Source organism: Vidua macroura, chromosome 3 (genome assembly GCF_024509145.1).
Source record: "Vidua macroura isolate BioBank_ID:100142 chromosome 3, ASM2450914v1, whole genome shotgun sequence".
In the NCBI taxonomy this organism is placed as follows: domain Eukaryota; kingdom Metazoa; phylum Chordata; class Aves; order Passeriformes; family Viduidae; genus Vidua; species Vidua macroura.
Window position 1 is genome coordinate 48188424 of NC_071573.1, and position 20514 is coordinate 48208937.

Here is a 20514-nt window from a genome sequence, read left to right on the forward strand (position 1 = left end):
CAAGCTGGCAGCGTCCTTGTTCTTGTAATGTGTGGCTCTTACCAGCCCGCGGCACAAGAGACTGAGTGGACTGCCTGCACTCCTTGAGCAAGATCTCTGAGGCCTTACAGCAACCTAGAAGGGCACTAAGTAAAGCAGATGCTTGGGAAGCTCTATGTAGTGAACCAGAATTAACTTAGTCTCATTATTTCTATGCACCTTCCATAATTGAACAGATGGATTACATTCAAATATCTTCCTTTTTAAATGATTCCACTTATTGCAGTCCTTAGCTGATGCCTGCTCCTCATTGATTTTACAGTCACTAACTAGATGCTTCATGGTCACCAGCTGTGTGAGGAAGAGGGAGGAATTACATCTCTCAGTGGTAAACACTTGGGTCTGTCAGGTTTCCATAATTGTAAGTCTAGCTTCTTGTGCTTGGGCACAACAGTTCAGAATGACTCAGTAACTTACAAGAGCGTGGACTGGGCTAAGGACTGCTAGGGAGACGGTGGATTTGCCATCACTGGAGGTGTTTAAGGTACGACTGTGTATGCCAGTTATCTCTCAGCTTGGGCTCGATCTCAGAGGGAGGTCTTTTCAAACCGAATTGTTCTGTCTGAAAGTATACAAAGATCTTACATATCAAAGAACATCCTGCCTTAATTTTGACACATTCCACATTTTCCACCGCGCGCGCCCTCAGGACTGCGGGAACAGCCCGTCCCGCCCCTGACGGCCTGCGGGGTCCTCCGCGCCGCCAGAGGGCGCGCCAGCCGCGGGGCGGGCTGCGGCGTGCGCGGCCATGGCGGTGCTGCTGGAGACCACGGTGGGCGACTTGGTCATCGACCTGTACACGGAGGAGCGGCCCCGCGGTACGAGCCGAGCCCGCCGGCACCGGCTGTCCCTGGCCCCCGCCGGCTTCGGGCTCGCCCCTGACCCCCCCCCCCCCCCGGCACCGGCTTTCCCTTTGCGCGGGCGGGTGGCGGCCTCGCTCGGGACAGAGGCCGGGGGGATGCAGTCAGCGCTTGCGGCCACAAATGTAATATCTGCTAAATCGAGGGGCTACCGTGAGATTCTTTCTCAAGTGTTTGAAAAGAAACGGAGGGGGCGGTGGGGCGGGGGGGGGGGGGGAAGTGTGTTTCTGTATAACTGGCCGTGTTTAGGGTTCTTTGAATCGCTAGAGATGATTTGTAGGAAGGGATGAAATGTTAAGTCTCCTCCGAGCATTTCTTTTAGCGTTTATAGGCTGTACCCTGGTAAGTCTCGACACAGTCTGCTCCAAAACCACTTTTATGCGCCTTAAACTAGGGCTCTGTTATATCTATTCTTACTGTATCTGTAGTTTCCCTTGTAAATGTTGGTATGATTTTTTGCAGCTTGTCTGAATTTCCTGAAGCTCTGCAAAGTCAAGTACTACAACTATTGTCTTATTTATAATGTACAGGTGAGTATTCTCATAAATTCCTTGTTTTTCAGTTGGTTTAAAATCACAGACAAGAAAGCAATATCTTATGTATTCTCCTTTGTGACAGAGGGATTTTATTATACAAACTGGTGACCCCATGGGAACTGGTCGTGGAGGGGAATCCATATTTTGGTAAGTGTTTATGTATAAAAATGATACATACATATGTATATATCTGTATATGTATCTTAACAGAGAATTTGTGTAAGTGAATAGGAATTCCAGTTAGATTGTCTTCAGCTTTCTTGGGACAGAATTACTGGTGGGAAATAAAAATGTTGATGCATAAGCTTCTTTGGCTTTCATACTTAGATACCTTTTTAATTTCTATGCTGCCTTTGGCCATTCACTGTTTTTTTCCTGGACGTTGTTCTGTCTCTGACCTTAGAAGTGAAGTTATAGGTAACAACTTGAACATACGTTTTTGTCTGTTTAGAAGCTGGCAAATAACTAAATGTTTGGTTAGAAAAGTATCATGACTAAATGCTCTGTAGAAGACAGAATCAATTAGCGTTGTGAATACATTTATTATTATAACAAAATATACTAAATGGAGCATGAGTGGAGCATAGAGGCTATACTTGATTTCCTCTGTGTATAGAAGCGATCTCCTTACTTATTTGAGTTTTAGTCGTGTTGAATGTTTATAAGGAAATCGCTTTTCTTATTTGTTCAAGAAGTTTTCAGTGGTCACGGAGACAAGAATTGAAGAGATCATTCAAACAGCTAGGATGGAGTTTTCTACATGATTCGTTTGCGCGTTTTCTACATGATTCGTTTGAAATAGGTATTAAAAGTAGAATTAAAATTACAGAGCAGACCTAATTACTGGGTAGATGCTGGGGAACACAATATACAGCAATAAAAGAGTTCAGCTGGAGCAGAGACAGTGTTGCTAGACTAGTGTTGGCTTTTTTAAGTCAGTGTGTCAGAGCTTCTTAAATACAAAACCTGCATTGATCCATAAATCACCACTCCAGTGGTCCTGGAAGGAGTGTAACTGTGCTAAGCAGATGCAAGTCTGGGTAAGTAAACTCGCCAGACTTTCCTATCTCTGCACACAAGTAAATTAAGTTTATTTTGATATTGTACAAGTCTTCTAAGACTGACTGGTGTGGCAAATTGGGAAGTACAGTGTGATGAGAGAGTGTCAGATCCTGTCTGGCAGTAGCACGGAGAAGGTCAGTTCATCTTTTGTACCTGTTTGTGTCTGCTGCAGTCCATGAAACTGGAGTTTCTGTTCTTGCAGGCAAAGTTTAATTTGAATCCTGTCTTCATAGAGTCTAGCTCCTGCCTAGCAGAATGAATTTAAACACAGCACTGTCCTTACATTTGGGCAGATATGGTTATTGATCGTGTAGCCATCAGTTTATGGAGTGAGACAAAATAAGTGATAGCAGGATTAGACATAAAAAATTTAAAAGAATGCAACAATTTGCTGTATCCCGTATATACCAAATTACTGTATGTAGTCCTGTCTGATGAACTGGTTTTGCACATAGATGTACTGCTTTTCTGTTTTTCTTGGGAGATAAATTTTTTATGTAAATAACTGCATTTTTACAGTGTGGAATAACTTCTTTTTGTAGAACCTACTTAAAATGTATAGTTCCTTCATGCCTCAGAAAAATGTTACATACTGAACTTAAAAATATAGAAGTGTACCCTTCCTACCCCACAAAAAGCCTCTTGAAATGAAATGTCCAGAGAAAAATTTGTGGTTCCTTGTAATATAAACTGTGGAAGTGTATAGGTCCATAAATATGTTTATGGGTGCAATGTAAAAATCCAGGTTTATTTGAAGGCCTAATGTAAATGTGAAATGTAAAAATTTTTTGAGATGTCATTTAGAGTTTTACAATGTTTGGTTAGCTCACATTTAAAAATTCATTTTTCTTGTAACATATTCATTATATATGTTTTTTTAGTCAACTGTATGGTGATCAAGCCAGATTTTTTGAGGCAGAAAAAGTGCCGAGAATCAAGCACAAGAAGAAGGGAACTGTGTCAATGGTGAACAATGGCAGTGATCAGCATGGATCACAGGTCAGCAGATAGTGTTGTTACATGTCTAAATAACTAAAATAAAAGTTACATGAGTTTACAAAAGCTGTAGAACAATGACACTGTCACGTCAATAGCATCATCTTGTAAAACAGTCAAAAGGCGTGTTACAAACCCACCATAGCTAAATATTTTGCATAGCATTCCAGGTGTCTATGGGTATTTGGTTACAAAGAGAGGAATTAAAATGCCCATATTCAAATCCTGTCCTAGAATAATTTTATTTGCTAGTACTCAGTCCTGTATTTTTTCCCTTTATTTATTTCCCTCTGTTAATACTTCTGTGTGATTTTGCTAATGAATAAAATGGTCAGGAAAAAATTCTGTAGTTAAATGGAAGTGAAAATTAAGGAAACTGAGTTTTGAATTTATGTTGACATATTCTGGTATTGACTTTGTGTTAGTTTGGAAACTGAAATCATATCACAGTTTCTCCTGTATGGTTGCTTGAAAGTTCATTAATAATGTAAGTTTACACTTTTACCACAGTGCTGGTATAAAACAGTTTTTGAAAGTGGTCTTGTTCTCTTTGCTGTTCATGGACACAAAGTTTTTGCTGTAGGTAATTATTTTTACTTATTTTGTAAGGTTTTTTAATATTTAAATCTCATAGAACACTATTATTTCTGAATTATTACTATTTTAGGTGCATTGCCACTTCTATGAATTAAAATACCTCACTTGTAATATCCATGTATTTTAATTTTTAAAAAGAGTGATTTTTAATAATCAGAGAACAATTTTTAAAAAGGTAGTGTTTTATTCGAGCTAGAGCTTGTAATATATACAAGTAATTATGCTGTTTCTCTGCATTGTATGTATAAAATGGCATGGTTGGGGTATTTAGGAAAAAGAGATGACATTTGTATTTATATTTAAGATCCAGCCTGCTAGTGCATATGCAGGTGTGTGGAAATGAATGCTGATCCCAGGAATGTTATTGCATCTTCTTCCTTGGGAAAGAAAAATTCCAGGAAGGAACTACCAGGAGTTGCCTTACAAGTATAGTGTAGCTTAGTGTAACCTATGCCAAATACTAACCAGTCTTAACTGTGTTGTAGAGAGAATGAGGAGTGGGGTGTTGCCAGTCAGACTGTAAAATGTGGGTGCAGCAGTTGTGTCCTGTTATTTGTGCATATCTGCCTCTTCCTCCCTCCTCCATTACCAAGTGTCCTCTACAGTTTGTTACTAAATTCTCAGCTGGTATCAATTTTCGTAGTTTCTGTTTTGCCTTAAAGTGAAAGATCTGATTTGTGATAGGATACTTTCCAGTGCCAGTTTGAGTTGATCTAAGTCAGTGTGTTAGTTCTTCTCTCAATGCTACTGCATCCTGGTTTTCATGAGACAAGGGTTTGTGGGATGAAAGGAAAAAAGTGGATAGAATAGGTAAAGATAGTACTATGGGAGTTAGGTAAAGATAGTACTAGGGAGTTTTTGCCAAATTTATGAAAAAGTACCTGCTGAATGCTGCTTGGTGAACAGGTGATTTCAGCTCAGCTCACAAGGGGTAGCTTTGCTCTTTCTGTCCTCTCCCTTTCATCAGCTGTGATGCCAGTCACAACTTTTGCTGGTCTTGCTCACCAAACCTCCCCAGCAGAGAGCTCTCTGCTCCTCCAATGCCCTTGTGCCTGATTACCAATTCACAGAAGGGTCCTGTGAGCTGCACCCACAGGCTCCTGCAGAGGGAGATTTCCTCAGGTAGTGGCTGTGAGCTGTACATTGGCTCACCATGTTCTCAGAGGTAAGAGAACACAGTAAGCCAATGTACATGGGAAAATGGCAAGAGGTTTTTTTTCCCCCCCACTGAAGTGTGACACTGTGTGACACTGAAGTGTGACAGTGACAGTGTGTTAAGATAAAAAAAATACAACCTGAGTTTTTCTATTTACTGTTCCTAGTTTTGTATCTTCTTTTGTAGTTCCTCATTACCACAGGGGAAAACCTGGATTACCTTGATGGTGTACATACAGTATTTGGAGAAGTGACAGAAGGCATGGATGTATTGAAGACAATTAATGAAACCTTTGTAGATAAGGATTTTATCCCATATCAAGATATCAGGTGTGACTGCTTTTAACTTTACTTTTTGATGAATACATTATTATTGAATGAATTTACTTCTTTTTGGAAACTAGATGAATATCATGATGTCAGGTGACCTGTACATGCTATCTTAAATCCTTTTTTTCCTCCAGTATTAGTGGTGAAATAAACAAGTACTAAATAAACAAGTATGTACAAAAATATTTAGCATCAGTTCTAGAATTTATAAGCACACAGGATATTTGGCTGTTTGGGTTACAACTGAGATTTAGTGGGGCTGGTTTGCTGTTAGTTGGGTAAACCAAGTTTTACTTGCATGTAACCAATGCTGATCTCGATTTTGCTTTCTCTAAGGATAAATCATACCGTAATTTTAGATGATCCCTTTGATGATCCTCCTGGCTTGTGTGTTCCTGATCGCTCACCAGAACCTACAAAGGAACAGCTCGACGTGAGTGTTCACAACAGGGAAAAGTTGGAAGAAATAATTAAATAAGTTTATCTCAAATAGCATCCAGCACAGATTTGGCCAAAATAAGAAATCAGTCTTCCAAGATTTTGTGTCTCAAATCTGTGTCCTAAAACAGCTACACAATTTTTCATGTAGAAGGTATTCTTCTACTGTGCCAGCTTGAGTTCTGATACGTCAAATGCTTGTCAGTTATTTGGAGCTATTGCTGTGTTTAATCGAATACTGCTTATTTAATACTGCTAATTTAAGCTTGTTTAATCAAAAGCTGCTTAACCTTTCAAGAGAAGGATAAAAGCATGACTTGGGTGCTCTCCCCTGTGGGTCCCGTGGAGTTGTGTTTGAAAGCTGTGTTTATGTTTTCTATTTACAGTGTAGATAAGCAGACCATTCAGAATATTCAATGCTGATGTTACTGGTTTTCTGTATACTCTGGTAGAAGACAAAATATAACTGACATTTATTAATATTAAAATGGTTACTGCTATTTTTCTTTTAAATGTGAGTAGGCTATATTTCAGTGGAAGTAATCTTTGTCATTTTTAGAGTTATATGTGCAGGCACACATACTAATGTGGGCTATTTGTTCAAGCACAAGGAATTTTCTAAAAAATAATTGCAAGTATGCGGTTACAGAAATTGTATGTGAGATTATTCCCTTATATGGAAACAGTTGTTTCAAGTAATGAATTAGTTAACTAGAGAGAATGTTGTTTATTTTTAAGCTTAATAGATACAATTACAGGATTCAAATTAGCGTTTCATAGTATGTGTGCACAGTGGTTAATCTCTGATGTACCTTCAGATATGTTAAGAATAAGGTATTTAGTAGCTCACTGCCAGCAGCATAGAGATGTGAAGACTTGTACTGAGTTCTTTTCCCTCATAGCCTGTCTGAGGATACCCCTTTTAGCATAGAAATGTCTATAAGAAAGGCAGCATTCTAGAGATACTGGTGAGGAGAAAAAAATAAACCTCAAGTCCTGCCTAGGTATAGATGTATAAAACCAAAGTTATTATTGTACTATGCTCTGTTTAATGTCTTGCTAGACACAACATATATTTGCAGTATTCCTTACCTTTGTTTGTCACAGGAGTTGCCTGGATTAGAAATGAGTTGACACTTGTGGTGAAATGTTGAGTAGGTGGGTATATATAAAAGAATTTAGAATACCTCACTGAGTATGGTTCAGACTAGTCACAGAAGTTCAGAAATAGTTCACAGTGCCTGAAATGTGAGGATAACATCTTCTCTTTTTTTCTTTTGTTCTGAGTGGGAAGAACAGAATAAAAGCCCAGTTCTGCAGACATACAGTGCTTAAGCATTTTTTTGTGTCTTGAGGGGTGAGGGGAAAGGTCATCCAAGTAATAGTTGGAAAGTGAGAAAGAATTTTTGGCCATGGCTTGGTAATAAATAGCATTTTCCTTCATTTTTCAGAGTGGCAGAATAGGAGCAGATGAAGAAATTGATGACATGAAGGGACGGTCTGCAGAAGAAATAGAAGAAGTTCAGGCAGAAAAAGAAGCAAAAACTCGTGCTATTCTTCTGGAAATGGTGAACATCTTTCTGTATTTATCTTTTAGATCTTATTCCAGTGTGTGTACATGTTAAGTCTAGGAGGATGTGTACTATTTGTCTTGAAATTACATATCTGGTGATTATGTCATGTTTCAGAATCTGCTGTTAAATATCTGTTGTACAATGAAAGGATTGAGCATGAGCACTCATGTTGTGGTTTTCTGATAAAGCCGGTGATGCTTCATTGTCAGAGTGGGCCAGTGGAGGCTTTCCAAAAACTTACTAGAAATGCATCCAATTAAAAAATGTAACAGACATAGTATGCTGCTGGAATACCTGCAGTTGTGGAAAAATTCTAGCATGTGTGGGAGAGAGCTGAGCTAATTTGTGATCAACTCCTCCCAGTGCATACAGTGGTAAACTCCATAGTAACAAAAATTGTGAAGAGGCTTTGAAGGCCTTTTTTTTTTAAAGAAAAAAAGAAAAGTAAATAAAGAATACAGACCATTGAAGGATGAGTGAATCCATCTCACTTCCTTACAACTACCAAATTCAAATTTCGTGAATAGTTTGCAGCAGAGACTAATTGCAAGATCAAGCCAGATCTGGCCACAGTGTTGCAGAAGATTTGTAGGGTCAAAAAGGGTGCACTTCCACCTTTTAGAGCTGTCTGTTTGTTATGCTAAGAACAGAAAAAGCAAAGTAGAATATATTTGTGAAGTTTCATGAAGTCTAGTGGTGGAATTGCAAAAAAATAATACATTTTAGGTGCTATAGAAAGCACTTTTTTTGTGACACTGAGTAGGAAAAATATTTTATTAAGTTTTGATTTTGTGATAGGAATGTGAGAGCACACAGAAGATGTGTTCCCAGTGTGCCATGTTGCCTGTAGAGAGCTTTAGGCAGAAGGTGATGAATGTCTTCTTTCTGTATCCCAGGTGGGAGACTTGCCAGATGCAGACATCAAGCCACCAGAAAATGTGCTTTTTGTTTGTAAACTGAATCCTGTGACCACAGGTGAAGACCTGGAGATAATATTTTCACGATTCGGTCCCATTAAAAGGTAATTATGATAAAAGAGAAAACCTTCTTTCTTGAAACTGAACTTGTTTCCTCCCAGTCTGTTTAGGTTTGGCTGTAAAGTAGTCTGGTGTCTCAGGAGATTTATGCTCTGTCTGGATAGAGACCACACGAATGGGGATACAAAGGCAGATCTAGCTAGAGGAGTATCCTGTCCCCAGGAGTGGTTTTAAGGAAAGCCTAAGGAAATGAAGGAACCAAGAAAGCATATGACACTCCTCCCTGCCCCCCATCTTATCACTCCCTTCAGCAGTTTTTATGTCAGATGCTCAATGAGCTGGATTGAGTCGCTGGGTTTTTCTTTCCTGTGGGAGTATGTGTGGTTTGGGATAAAGCACCAAACATCTGTGGCATCTGATACACTCCTTGTAAGATGTTCCTCATTCCTGCTGCCCTTCTCAGTTTTGGCCTTGGCTTTTAGTAATTTCAGCTGATTCCTCCTAGTACTGGTATCAAAAGACAGGATAGGCAATGAAATCTGCTTTCCTACACTCGTCTATCCTACAGCCCAAAGTTATTTTTTTCTTTGCTAAGAGTACTAACCTACATATTCATGCTTCTTCATAGTAGAGACTTAATTACCTTGTTTCGCTTTTCTTGTCCTTTTCCTGTTCTTTTGTTTTCATCTCAAGGTGAGATAACCAGAACTGCACGCAGTTTTGAAGAAATTACAGATTTATAGTGGAACAGTTTTGTTCTCTGTTTTACTCTCAACTCCTTTTCTAGTGAATTCTAAAGCTGTTTATTCCGTTGGGGTTTTTTGGGGGGATTTTGGGGTTTTTTACAATATACAGTTACGGTTCAACCCGTGCTTATCTTGTTGCATGTTTATTGATTCAAAGATGTTCCTTACGCCCTTGCGCTTACTTTCCCCAAAAGCCTTTAGTGCAAAAGTTTATTAGAATTTGCAGAGGGATTTCAAAAGACTTAATGGAATGGATCATCATCATCACCACACATGAGCCTATTGAGTCTGTTAGAGCATTTCACTTAAGTTTATTCAGATGGTCCAGAGAAGGCCCTGTGTATTCAGATGGATGCTAACTTTGTTCGGCTTGGAGTTTCTAGCAATTTGTGCAATACTGGCACACAGGCCTGCAGGCTCCCCGATCCTAAACTACACTGTCTCTGTATGTGGGTGAAATTGGCGTTGTGTGCCACTCTTACAGCTCCAGCATGATTACTCTGTGCCCTAAGGATTTTTAATTTTTTGTTCCTCTGTCAGAGCTGTCACTCTTCTGCAGTTTTTCCACTTTCAGATAGGTTCTCTGAATAATCCATGAAGGAGGGTTCTTGCACAAAACCATTCTGCCTTCTGCTGCGAAGAATTCCTATAGCTTGTCTGAATAGCCTTATGGTCTACTTTTTTTTCTTTCACCCCCAGCTTTTTTTTTTTTCTTTCAGCCTTGATCATCTTTTGATTGCAGATCCTGATTTGTCACTTCCTCTCTACATGTGGGGGAGGTCTAACATTTATTCTCACCTTAATGCCACATATCCTGCCCTTGTTGCCTGTGTGCCCTCCTTCAGCATCCTGTAGTCAGATTTATGTCGAGTACAAGAGTTGTGTAATACTGATACAATACTATATTGTTCCCATTTTGCATTACTTACTCAATACTTTCAGGCTTTTTATTTTTGCTCAGTGGCCTGCGTGATAAAAAGCTGGGCTGCTAAAGAGGTGCTTGCTAAGAAGAGAAAGTTTGTCTCAGGATGTTTGTTTAAACTTTTGCTAAAAATGACAAAGAAAATAGAATGTAAAATTTCTCATCTTGCATTACTGAAATGCAAAAAATTAAAAACGAACAGTAATGTTGAAAAATATATTTTGTTTCACTGATTAGAAATTCATCTCTAGTTTTGTGCTTCATGGTCCCATGTGTGAGTTCAGTGTAATTGTTCAAAGCAATGTCTCATGCATTTCTTATTGCAGTAGGGGGTCTCAGAATCAGGTGTTTTAATACCTTCAAGGTGTTTAGGTTTTGTGGGTTGGGGTTTTCTGGGTTATTTTTTTATCTCTACTCTCCATTTTAAGCAGTACTTTCCTACCTTACATTTTTTGCTCCAACAGTGTTGACAGTTTAATTTCATATCATTTTTTCAGTTGTGAAGTGATCCGAGACTGGAAGACTGGTGAATCTCTTTGTTATGCTTTCATTGAGTTTGAAAAGGTATGGGTTTTAGGTATAAACTCTATGTAGATCCCGCTTGTAAAAGCCCCTTTTTGGTATACTTCCATTTAGGAAAAACACTGACATCTTCAAGTGTGGAATAGCTAATATTTTCTCATACTTTACTGAGAGAAACTATAACTTAGTTACAGAAGTTGTAGGTCCTAAATGAGGCAAGCATATAAGTCTGTCTCTGTTTGAGCAGCCAGTACAAAAATGTACTTAGACTATCTTGAAACCAGTGGGAGGGCATCAGGCCCTTTTTTCCCCCAGAGTGCATTAAGTCTTCGAAGAGTTGAAGAAAGGAATGCTAGGGGCATGCAGCATAAAGAAAGGAGGGTGTATGGAATAAGATGGATCCATGTGTACAGTAGTTTTTTATTCTGGGCTTGTAAATGATACGTGCTGTATCAACACTGCTGCTCTTACTGTGAGAAGGATGGCAATAGTTCTCTAGGTGGTGTATAGCTTTATGTGTACTGGTATCTCTCATCTGTGAGGACAACACTGGAAAGTGTTCTCACTTTTCTTTAGCCTGCTTATGTAGTTAAAATTGAACTTTTATTAGTTCTATTTTCCTTTTTTTTCTGAATGCATTACATGTGCCAAATGTGTAGCTGGATTGGCAAATTTTTAAATAGTGAAATGAACTGAAGAATTGGGAATTGAAATGCTGATATTCAGACAAAGCATAACTATTTCTTTTGAAATGGTACAGTTGAAGAACTGTGGTGCTTTAGGCAATTTCAGAAAGAAATGTATGCCACTAAGCAGTTGAATTTGTGTTTAAGCTTTTCGGTGAATATTCCTATGAAATAATCGTGACTCAAGATTTTCCTGGTTAATATCAGGAGGAAGACTGTGAGAAAGCCTACTTCAAGATGGACAATGTGCTGATAGATGACAGACGGATACATGTGGATTTTAGCCAGTCTGTTGCAAAGATTAAATGGAAGGGAAAAGGTGGGTGTATTTGCAATTCTTCAATCCTCATAGCTTAATAAGCTATCACTTCTAAACTAAGTATTATATAAAGAGTTAGGAGTTTAAATCCTCTTATCTTCAGGCATATAAATGTTCCTGGTACTGGAATAAATAGAGCAAACACAGTTGTTAGTTCTTCCCTTCATTTGTTTCATAAGAAAAAGTGGAAGGGTTTCCTACTGTTACATGAACATTGCATTGCCACTGATTACCATCCTAGCCAATATAATTTTGCCACTAAAACATTTTTTTAATCTCAAACTTTGGACATGATTTTTTCTTATATGTTACTTACTAGCAAAATAATACGCCAATATATTGTTATTTTCTAGTTTCTTTATTCACTGTATGCCAATCAGGTGTATACAAGAAAAGGTCAGTATTCAGGCCAGGGATTTCTGCTCTTCACCTCCTGTAGGTCAAACATACTGCATGGCAGACTGTATGTTACAAAAACCCTGTTTCAGGTCTTTGAGGATGTTTTGGGAGAAAAAGGGTGGTGGGAAGAGGTGGATGAATACTGGGGCATGAGCAAAACACTGGACTTGGAGAGGTGTCTGTGTATTGCATTGGCGACATTCTTGTGTGTGGTCTTCTGAAAATGCAGTCAGTCCTCAGTTGTTGGCATGCAGTTTCTCCAGGTAGGTTGTGGCCATGAACACTGAGATACTGGAACTTGTCCTGCACAGAGCTGAGATGACTCTGTATTCTGTCTATACTAGGTGCTGTAGTGCATCCTGTGTTGACTGCCTACTTGGGAAACTTTATCTGAGGTCTAAATTGTCCAAAATATTGGAAAGCTAACTATATTGTCATCTTGTGCTTATATGGTACCCAAAAAATGGCCTTCCATCCTCGGTGTTTTCTGGCCTAGCCAGTGAGTGTTGCAGTTCTAAGCGTGGCCGTGAGAGGGCAGCACGTTGCCGTAGTTCGTTGATCCGTGCATTGGTGCTTCAGGGAGTGGAAACTGAAATCCATCGTGTCCCTCTTTAAATGTAGACGTGAACATTTTTTGTCATAGTCTTCCATTTGAATTCTTGAGATGTAGCTGTCTCAGAGGTTTCCCTCAGTGCAGACCAGAGCAAAAAATTGTTTAATAATGAGAACTGTCTGTGGGCTTTCATAGTGACAGAATTTTAAGTAGTGTTATATAGGACCTGTAATAGAAATGGGACTAATCCAGTTGCTGAATCTTGCTTTGTGATCCTCTTTGTGTGTTGTCTCCACTGGACATGAATAAGCAGAAAGTTGGGTGTTGTTTAATGGAATCTGCAAGCAAGAGAAGGACAGAACATCACAACTTGTCGTGCTGTCTTCTACTCTGTTATGCAGATGTCAGTACTTCTGGAACTATATCTTGCTCTGGAGCTCTCTATGGTTATAAAGAGCCCCTAAATCATCACCAGAACTTAATGTTAAACATGGGTCTTGGTTGTGTTTGTGGTTAGAGTGAAATGAACATATTTTTTTGTGGACAGGTGGACGGTATACCAAGGAAGATTTCAAGGACTATGAGAAGGAACATGACAAACCTTCGAAATTTGCTCTGAAAGAAAAGGTAAAACCAAAGCAAGAGTATCCTTTTCTTTTCAAAGGTACTTTTTGAATTAAGTAGAATTTATGAAAACAGCCTGGGAAAAACTTATTTTTAAAGCTTGACAAATGGATGTTTACCTTCTAACGCATATAACCTTTGGTGTTTGAGATGGAATTTAATATTTTGTGGTTTTCACTTTGATGAATTTAGTCAAATCAAAATGTGCTGTTTCACGTCCATGTTTTGTGCAGGTAAATAATGTCCCTAGTCCACAGCCCTGGAATGACATGTGGCATAACAGAGTTTTTAAGTAGTTTCAGAGGGGACCTTCTGCATCCGAAATGAGACCATTCTAGTAATTAAATCATTCTCTAAGATTATACTTTGTTTGTGGTAATCATGAGAGAAAACACCATAGCTTGTTCAGATATCCACAGGTGGAAAAGAAAGGAGAATGCAGCCTGGCTGTATTGTTCGACAGGACAGACTTCAGTCATTTTAGCACAGCTGATTTTTTTTTTTCCAATGTGTACAACTGTGTTCTGACTGAAATATGTGTTAAGTCTTGGTAAACTCTTGTCAGATAAACGGGGATTGGTTTGCTTTCCGTGCTGTTGTGCTCTGCTCTTCATTGATATGGGGAAACAGATCTGTCCTTAACCAGCACCATCAGTGCCAAGTATGACCTTGTGCTGGATGAGGATGCAGAAGAGTCTCACACAAGTCAGTCACACTTGGCTAAAAAACAGAAGAAGAAAAAGCACCACCACTCTGAAGATGAAGATGATGACAAGAGGACCAAAAAATCTAAGGTACTTGACTCTTCATGCATTAACTTTGTACCTGTTCATTGTTTTCTTCATAGAAGAAGCCAGGAAGAAAGCGTGATATTGAATAAGGACGTGGTATACAAAGTCCTGTGTAACATATAGCAGTTGTAAGCCTACAGAAGGCTGATGTTAATATTTGATTATGAAAGAGGGTTTCCTCATGGATTTTTGAAGCTTGATGTGTCTAGTGGTTTTTTGCCAGAACATCCTGAAGAGGCAATGTAGCCTCTCGTAAAGTAGGGGATCTTCAGCACTTAGAACCTGTTGTTCACATATTCCTAGTCATAAAGTAGAAGGTAATCATATTTCATGACTGTAGACTATGTCTCATTTTCTTGCCAGACCATCATACATTGGGTTTTTCCTATATGAGAACACAATCTCTTTACGTTATCTTTTTGTATTTATCCTTAACTGTTTTGGAAGTGTTTGTGTAAAATCTGCACATGGGTTTGCTTGCATCTGGAATGTGCAAGCCTATGGTGCTGTGAGGCTGGGGTTGTGGAGGACAGCACCAGGAGACAGTAACTCTGTAATTCATTAGTTCCACAGCAGCCTGTCAGGACAGCATTCCCACATTTCTGCAAACTTGGGATACTGAAGACACGGTGTTTTGTGGAACCAAAGTCTGCAGTGAGAAAATGGAGGGTTAACCACCACTGAAGTGAATGTTAGGAAGAATTGAGCTAAGCTGGAAAACAAGAAAACAAACCCCAGTATTTTAACAGTGCCAGCTTTATGAGTGAGAACAAAGCTGTCTTCTAGCAACTTTGCAGAAAGTGAAAAAGTTTCAGCCACAGTAAATAAGGCTATTGTCCCAGCCTGAGTTTCGAGTACTGCTGAAAGTTTTGGGTACACAAAGCATACATGATTCTGTTCTTATAGACCACTTCTTGCTGTGATGCTTGAAAATAATTTTCCTCATGAACATCAGCAATTAAAATCTTTCAGTGCCAGCAGTGAGACCTATTGCTCATTCGTGGACCCAGTCACTTTACTAACTCAGTCAGGGTCCTTTGAGTGGAGGGGAGGGGCTTGTTCAGGTAAGTAAAGTCCTGACTGCAGCGTGTGCATACAGGATGTGTGGACTAATGTTGGTTTAGACTTTCTCCTGTCTGTTTAGCTGATAGAAACGGTTGCTTTAGACTTCTTGAAAAAGTATTGAAAGGTATTTTTGGTGGCAGTCTTTGTTCCTGATGGTTCGGGAATTACACCCATGGAACTGGCTGGTCATGCATAGCAGAGAACATATTAAGATCATTTAGAAGTCTTCACGCTTGCAGGTGGCACAAATGCTGGCAGCAGAAGATTTTTAACATCTGTTCTAATCGTTGTAAATGGATTGTGAGACTTCATAGCATAGAAACATGAATGAGAACAGAGGGATTCCTGGTGCTATTTTCAGGTTCTGGAGTAGAACATATTCTAATGCTTGTCTATGTGATCTCCTCTGTGTTTATGTGTATCTTTTTGTGATTTAGTCACCTGCTCCTGGTGTGGTTTGTTCTCTTAGTCTGCTGCTGCTGTGTTCTGGTATCTTCTTTCCCACAGCTTTCTTCTCTCTTAGTCACCTTTACCCATTTTGCTCTAAGTAGTTTAGCTTTCTTATGCCTGAAATCACAGATGGAGGCTTACTTCTATTCTCTGATGGCAAGCATCATAGTTCCCCCTTGGAGCTGTGAAAATTAATTTCTGGGAAGAATTTTTCTCTCTGGATTTGAATGTCCTCATTAGTGTGTACTGTACAGTATGCATATACTGAGCAGTATGTACTCAGTCTCACGCAGACTCAGTATTTTAGGCATCACCTCTCTAGTGAAATCTGCAGCAAGCTTAGGTGACGAATCCTGTTTAGCATATACAAAATTTTGCTTTATTTTTTACTATTCATACTTTGGGCATAATATGTGAAACTAAGGGGAAGCAGGCATGTTCCTGAGGTGGAATATATTCAGTGGGAATATTGAGTCCAACACAAAGCATAGCAGCATGGAAACGTTTTAGTGAATGGTAGCATTTTTAGTATAGGCAAACAAAACATTCTGCCTTCCCCCTATTTTGTAAATCACTGAATGTATTTGAGGTAAGAACTTGAAAATAAAACAGATGCAGACCTTCCACAACTCATCAGCCAAAGACCGCAGTAGCCATACTTCATACAGAAACTTCCACTGTGAATCCATAGTGTGGCAGAGATTTTAATTAACAAAGATATGGGGCTTACATTGGGAAGTTCTGGCAACTGGAGCTGCAGTTTGTGCTATCAACTCTAGCTATGACTTGAAGGAGTTTTATTTTCTCAGTAGTTTCCATGATGTTGAGTTGTTTTTCTGTTCTCTTGCTGGTGGTAATTTTTTCTTTAGTATATTTTGACTCATCCTTTTCTCAGTCTGACACCCATTTCCTGAATCTTTGGCCTTTGTGTTGATGTTTCAAGAATATATTTTTGAGTCTTGTGCTGTTTGATTTCATTCCAGTGGGTAGAAGAGATAGGGTGCTGTGGCTTGCTTTTAGTAAGTAACAGGATGTGGGTCTGGGGCAGGAGGGCGGACTGCCATGTGGGTTTGTGAATAGGATTTGGTGCAGGTTTTTTGAATGCAGGACATGCTTCCCCCTGAGATCTATATTATGACTTTGTTTGCCTTCCAGTTTTCTCTGTGTGTTTTCTCTTGGATTTTATTTTAATTTTAGAAGGACTGAATCTGTGAAGTAGTATGGCCTATCCAATAGATTTTTGTGAGACATAGGGACTTCCCAATTTCAGATTTCTGTAGTGCATGGTTTTGGCAGAGGTTCTGATTTTTCTCGTTTTGATTTCCTGCTTTTACTGCTTATTGGACACTGTTCCCTTCATATTCAGGGTCAAGTTTTATCAAAATCTGCCCCTAGAAAAAGCTCTCTCGATTTGTTTGCTCCTTTTAACCTTTAACTACTGTATTTAATGTAAGTAAGAGGTGGCATATGCATTTTACTTCTGTGGCCATGATATTTCTAGCTATTTCACCTGTGACTGCTGTTTAGCAAGTACTTACTTTTGGCAAAATCAGCCATGAACTTCCAGAGAAGCATCTTTCCCTCTTTCCTTATTTCCTTCCTCCTGTGTGTTCCAACACAGTGCTGGATTAAGAAATGGGGTGATCGTCACTTACTCATTGACCGATGAGAGGCTGTGATCCTAGATTGAGAAATACAAATTTCAGCAGTAAGAGGAAGCCTGTTTTTAAATACAAATCCTTTTCTTCTTCTTCCAAAACAGTGTGTTTTTGACTTTCGGGCATAAAAATTTGGTTTTAAAATACCATTATTTTTAGTAATTTAGTGTGTTTTAAAAATTGACCCTTTTCCACACCAAAGACCTTAAAATGAAAAATCTTATTAAAGGGGAAATGTAACTTACGCTGGCAAGAAATAAAGATGCAATTCATTATATTAATTCAAATTACAGTTTTCTTCCTTTACATTGCGATCACATTAGCTACTGTGGTGACTTTGTTGTGTCACTTTCAGACTTGTCCATCACCTGTACCTTAAATGCTTTTGTGAATGTCACTGTTGTCGTTTAACACAATGCTTGTATGACTTCTAATCTTTTCAGCAAGTTGTCCTTTTCTGAGGCATTCAACATGGCCTATTTGTCTGTAGTTTGAAATGTTCACTAACCTGTTCCCTGCCCCCACTTGACCAGTAGCCTTGTCTCCAGTGTTTACTTGGTAGATTGTTCAGCTGAGTGTTGCCCTGCTTTTCTCCTGTTTATCCCATGTTTTTTTCCATGGGAGAAAACTCCAGCAGCAAACCAGTTAGAAGGCAGCCATACACCAAGCCCACCATTTGGTTTTCTGGCCAGTATTTTTTGTCTTGTTCCTGTCTACCCCTCCACTAACATGTCCATTGTCTGATGTTTACTCAGGCCTTGTCACAGAGGGGCTTGAAACCTGTTGGCTTTTTCAATCACATGGAGAGTGAGGCTTTTGGGTACAAGAGTAGTAATATGGCTGTGCATCATTCTGAGAATGGATGTACAAATCTCTTAAAAGTAGCTCGAAGCATCACTGAGACTTTTTGGTGGATCCAGATTTTAAATCTGTACTGAAATAAATTTTGACAGTAAAGATGTGGAATAGGCATTTGGCCACCACTGAGATTACTGTAACCAGCAGTAGCAGAATGTTTTTGTTATAGATCAAACCTGTGATTATTCATGTGTCTGTTTATCCAGAGGGTTTCTGTTGCTTATTGTAACCCTAATACTTTCAGCATTATCAATGTAATTCTAAAGGTGGTGTTCGCTCTGGGAACCACCCCAGTCACTGGCTTGCTGCATAAAATCTCTGTTCAAAGTAGAGTTTTTTCACTGTTCTTTTAAATAAATGAAGTTTGCTTGTTAGTACATGGAGTATAGGTTTTAACCATACAATTGTGAAGGCTGTTGTCATGGTACATACTTAGAAAAATAATATCTGAAATGAGGAAAGAAATACTGTGTGATTTAATGCAGACATTCTTCTTAACTTATAATGATCTGTGTTTAACAGTGTTGTTTCAAAAACCCCATGAAATGGTATCTTTCTGTTAGCACATACAGTGATATTAAACTATCAGGTTGTTCATTTTGCTGAAGCCTAGAATTTAGACCATTAAGAATTATTACAGGTAGGCCTTAAAATATGTTATATATCTGCATAGTGCTAGAATGCCTATGGGGCTTGAACCAAAAGTTATGGAAATATTTGCATTGCTGAGGTAAAGAAATCTGAAATCCAAATCTAGCTTACAGACATGTTTGATGCTTGTGAAGAGTTTGATAATATCCATCTGAATGGAATCCCTGATATAACCAATTTTTGCTACAGCTCCTTAGGCAGTACAAGAAACATGACTGACAGCCATTCTTTTTTCATAAACACCAACAGAAACTTACTTGTAAACTTACCTTCTTCAGATTGTTTCAGTTGGGTATTTTTATGTTACCTTTTCAAATCATCTTGGATGTGAATTTCTTTAAGGTAGTACCAGCTGTAGTTAAGGGACCTGCCATGCTCGACTTTTCTCTAGTTCTCTTTGTGCCTCTGTGTGTTTTCCCCTCTTGTTTGTAACTGCATTTCTGTCCAATTCCTTTGACAGGATTCTGACTGGAAGCACGAAGAACGCTGTAGGGAGAGGAGCAAGAGTGAGAAGAAAGACAGGCATCGGAGCTGCAGCCATTCTCAGGAGAGAGATTCCACTTACAGCAGACAAAAAGACAAATACAAAGAAGACATCCGAGTAAGAGACTGGGATAAAAAAGCAGACAGAAGCAGAAGTCCTAAGAAATCAAAAGACAAAGAGAAGTCCAAATATAGATGAAAGACAAGGAAAATACAGAGGGGCACTAAAATAATAAATTTAAATTTTTTCTTTTGTGATAGTGTTTTTTCTGTAATACTTACTGTAGTGTCTGACTGCATTATGCAGTAAGATTTTACAGCTTGATACCCTTCATTGGAACATGATCTGCTAATTCTAAAATTCAAGATGAATCGCTGCAAGTTGCTCTGCCCTGGAGTGCTTGTGCCTGGATAGAGTATTTCAGTGGACTGTGAAGAAAGATAACTTCTTATTGATTCTATGGGAAGGCAGACATTTAAGGAACATAATCAGCTGAAACTATCCCATGGCAGAAAATTCTGACTAGGCAGGCCTAGGGATGGCTGTAATCTCTGGACCTAAGCTGAGCAGGGATACTGAGGATATTTAATACAGGAATGTACTTTTCAGCAGCATCTGCCCTGTCTTTGCTTTGTTAAAAACAAAGCTGGAGTCCAACATCTTTGGTGCTTGTGGTAATCAGAAAACAGAACAAAAAACCCCACCTTCCTGTAATGTTGAAAATAACATAGAAAATGCAGTAGCAGAAGCATTGGCTTCTTCACTTTGACATAGCTGAGGCCTGTTTGAAGGGGAACACCTCATGCTTTGAGGCTTTTTGTTCCTTAGTTGAAGGCTTAGAAACCAGCTCCTCAGAGTTTTCCTTTACTTGCAACAGCTTAAAAATGTGATGTAGACTCTAAATTGTTTTATTCTATGGATTTAAGTAAGTTTGAGACCTATTTTGATGTCACACATTATAGTTCCTTTGGTTCTTTGTTGTCTTGAGCTTGAGTCCAAGACTTAAAGTGGGCTTTACCAAATACAGGAAGTGTACTTGGCTAAGAAGCTGCCTTTTGATGGATCTCTTACTTTTGTGTCCTTCAAAGCATAGAACTAGAAATCCAGGGCTTCCACAGCTGTCTCCTGGCAAGGTATTTCCAACTGCCTGAGACTCTACAGGGGCCAGTGCCTTCCTTGCAGAGTCTGAGTGAGAGCCCTCTGTCCCAGAGGAGAGGTAAAC

General features: G+C 39.1%; 1 protein-coding gene across 3 annotated transcripts; it reads left to right on the forward strand.

Annotated features, from left to right (window-relative positions):
• The first annotated feature begins 505 nt into the window (after nucleotides 1–505).
• On the forward strand, nucleotides 506–19549 carry PPIL4 (peptidylprolyl isomerase like 4). 3 transcript variants are annotated; one of them, XM_053974102.1, is made up of 13 exons: nucleotides 506–523; nucleotides 1362–1429; nucleotides 1518–1582; nucleotides 3379–3496; nucleotides 5433–5575; nucleotides 5912–6008; nucleotides 7465–7581; nucleotides 8484–8608; nucleotides 10730–10796; nucleotides 11648–11759; nucleotides 13259–13355; nucleotides 13991–14129; nucleotides 19269–19549. In XM_053974102.1, exons 3-13 carry the CDS (start codon nucleotides 1548–1550, stop codon nucleotides 19488–19490), a joined length of 1272 nt encoding a protein of 423 aa, XP_053830077.1. In that variant the 5' UTR covers nucleotides 506–523; nucleotides 1362–1429; nucleotides 1518–1547; the 3' UTR covers nucleotides 19491–19549. The 3 variants fall into 3 exon arrangements, with proteins under 3 accessions (XP_053830077.1, XP_053830076.1, XP_053830078.1); XM_053974101.1 differs by lacking the exon at nucleotides 506–523 and adding an exon at nucleotides 766–857; XM_053974103.1 differs by lacking the exon at nucleotides 506–523 and adding an exon at nucleotides 1006–1024.
• The last annotated feature ends 965 nt before the right edge of the window (nucleotides 19550–20514 follow it).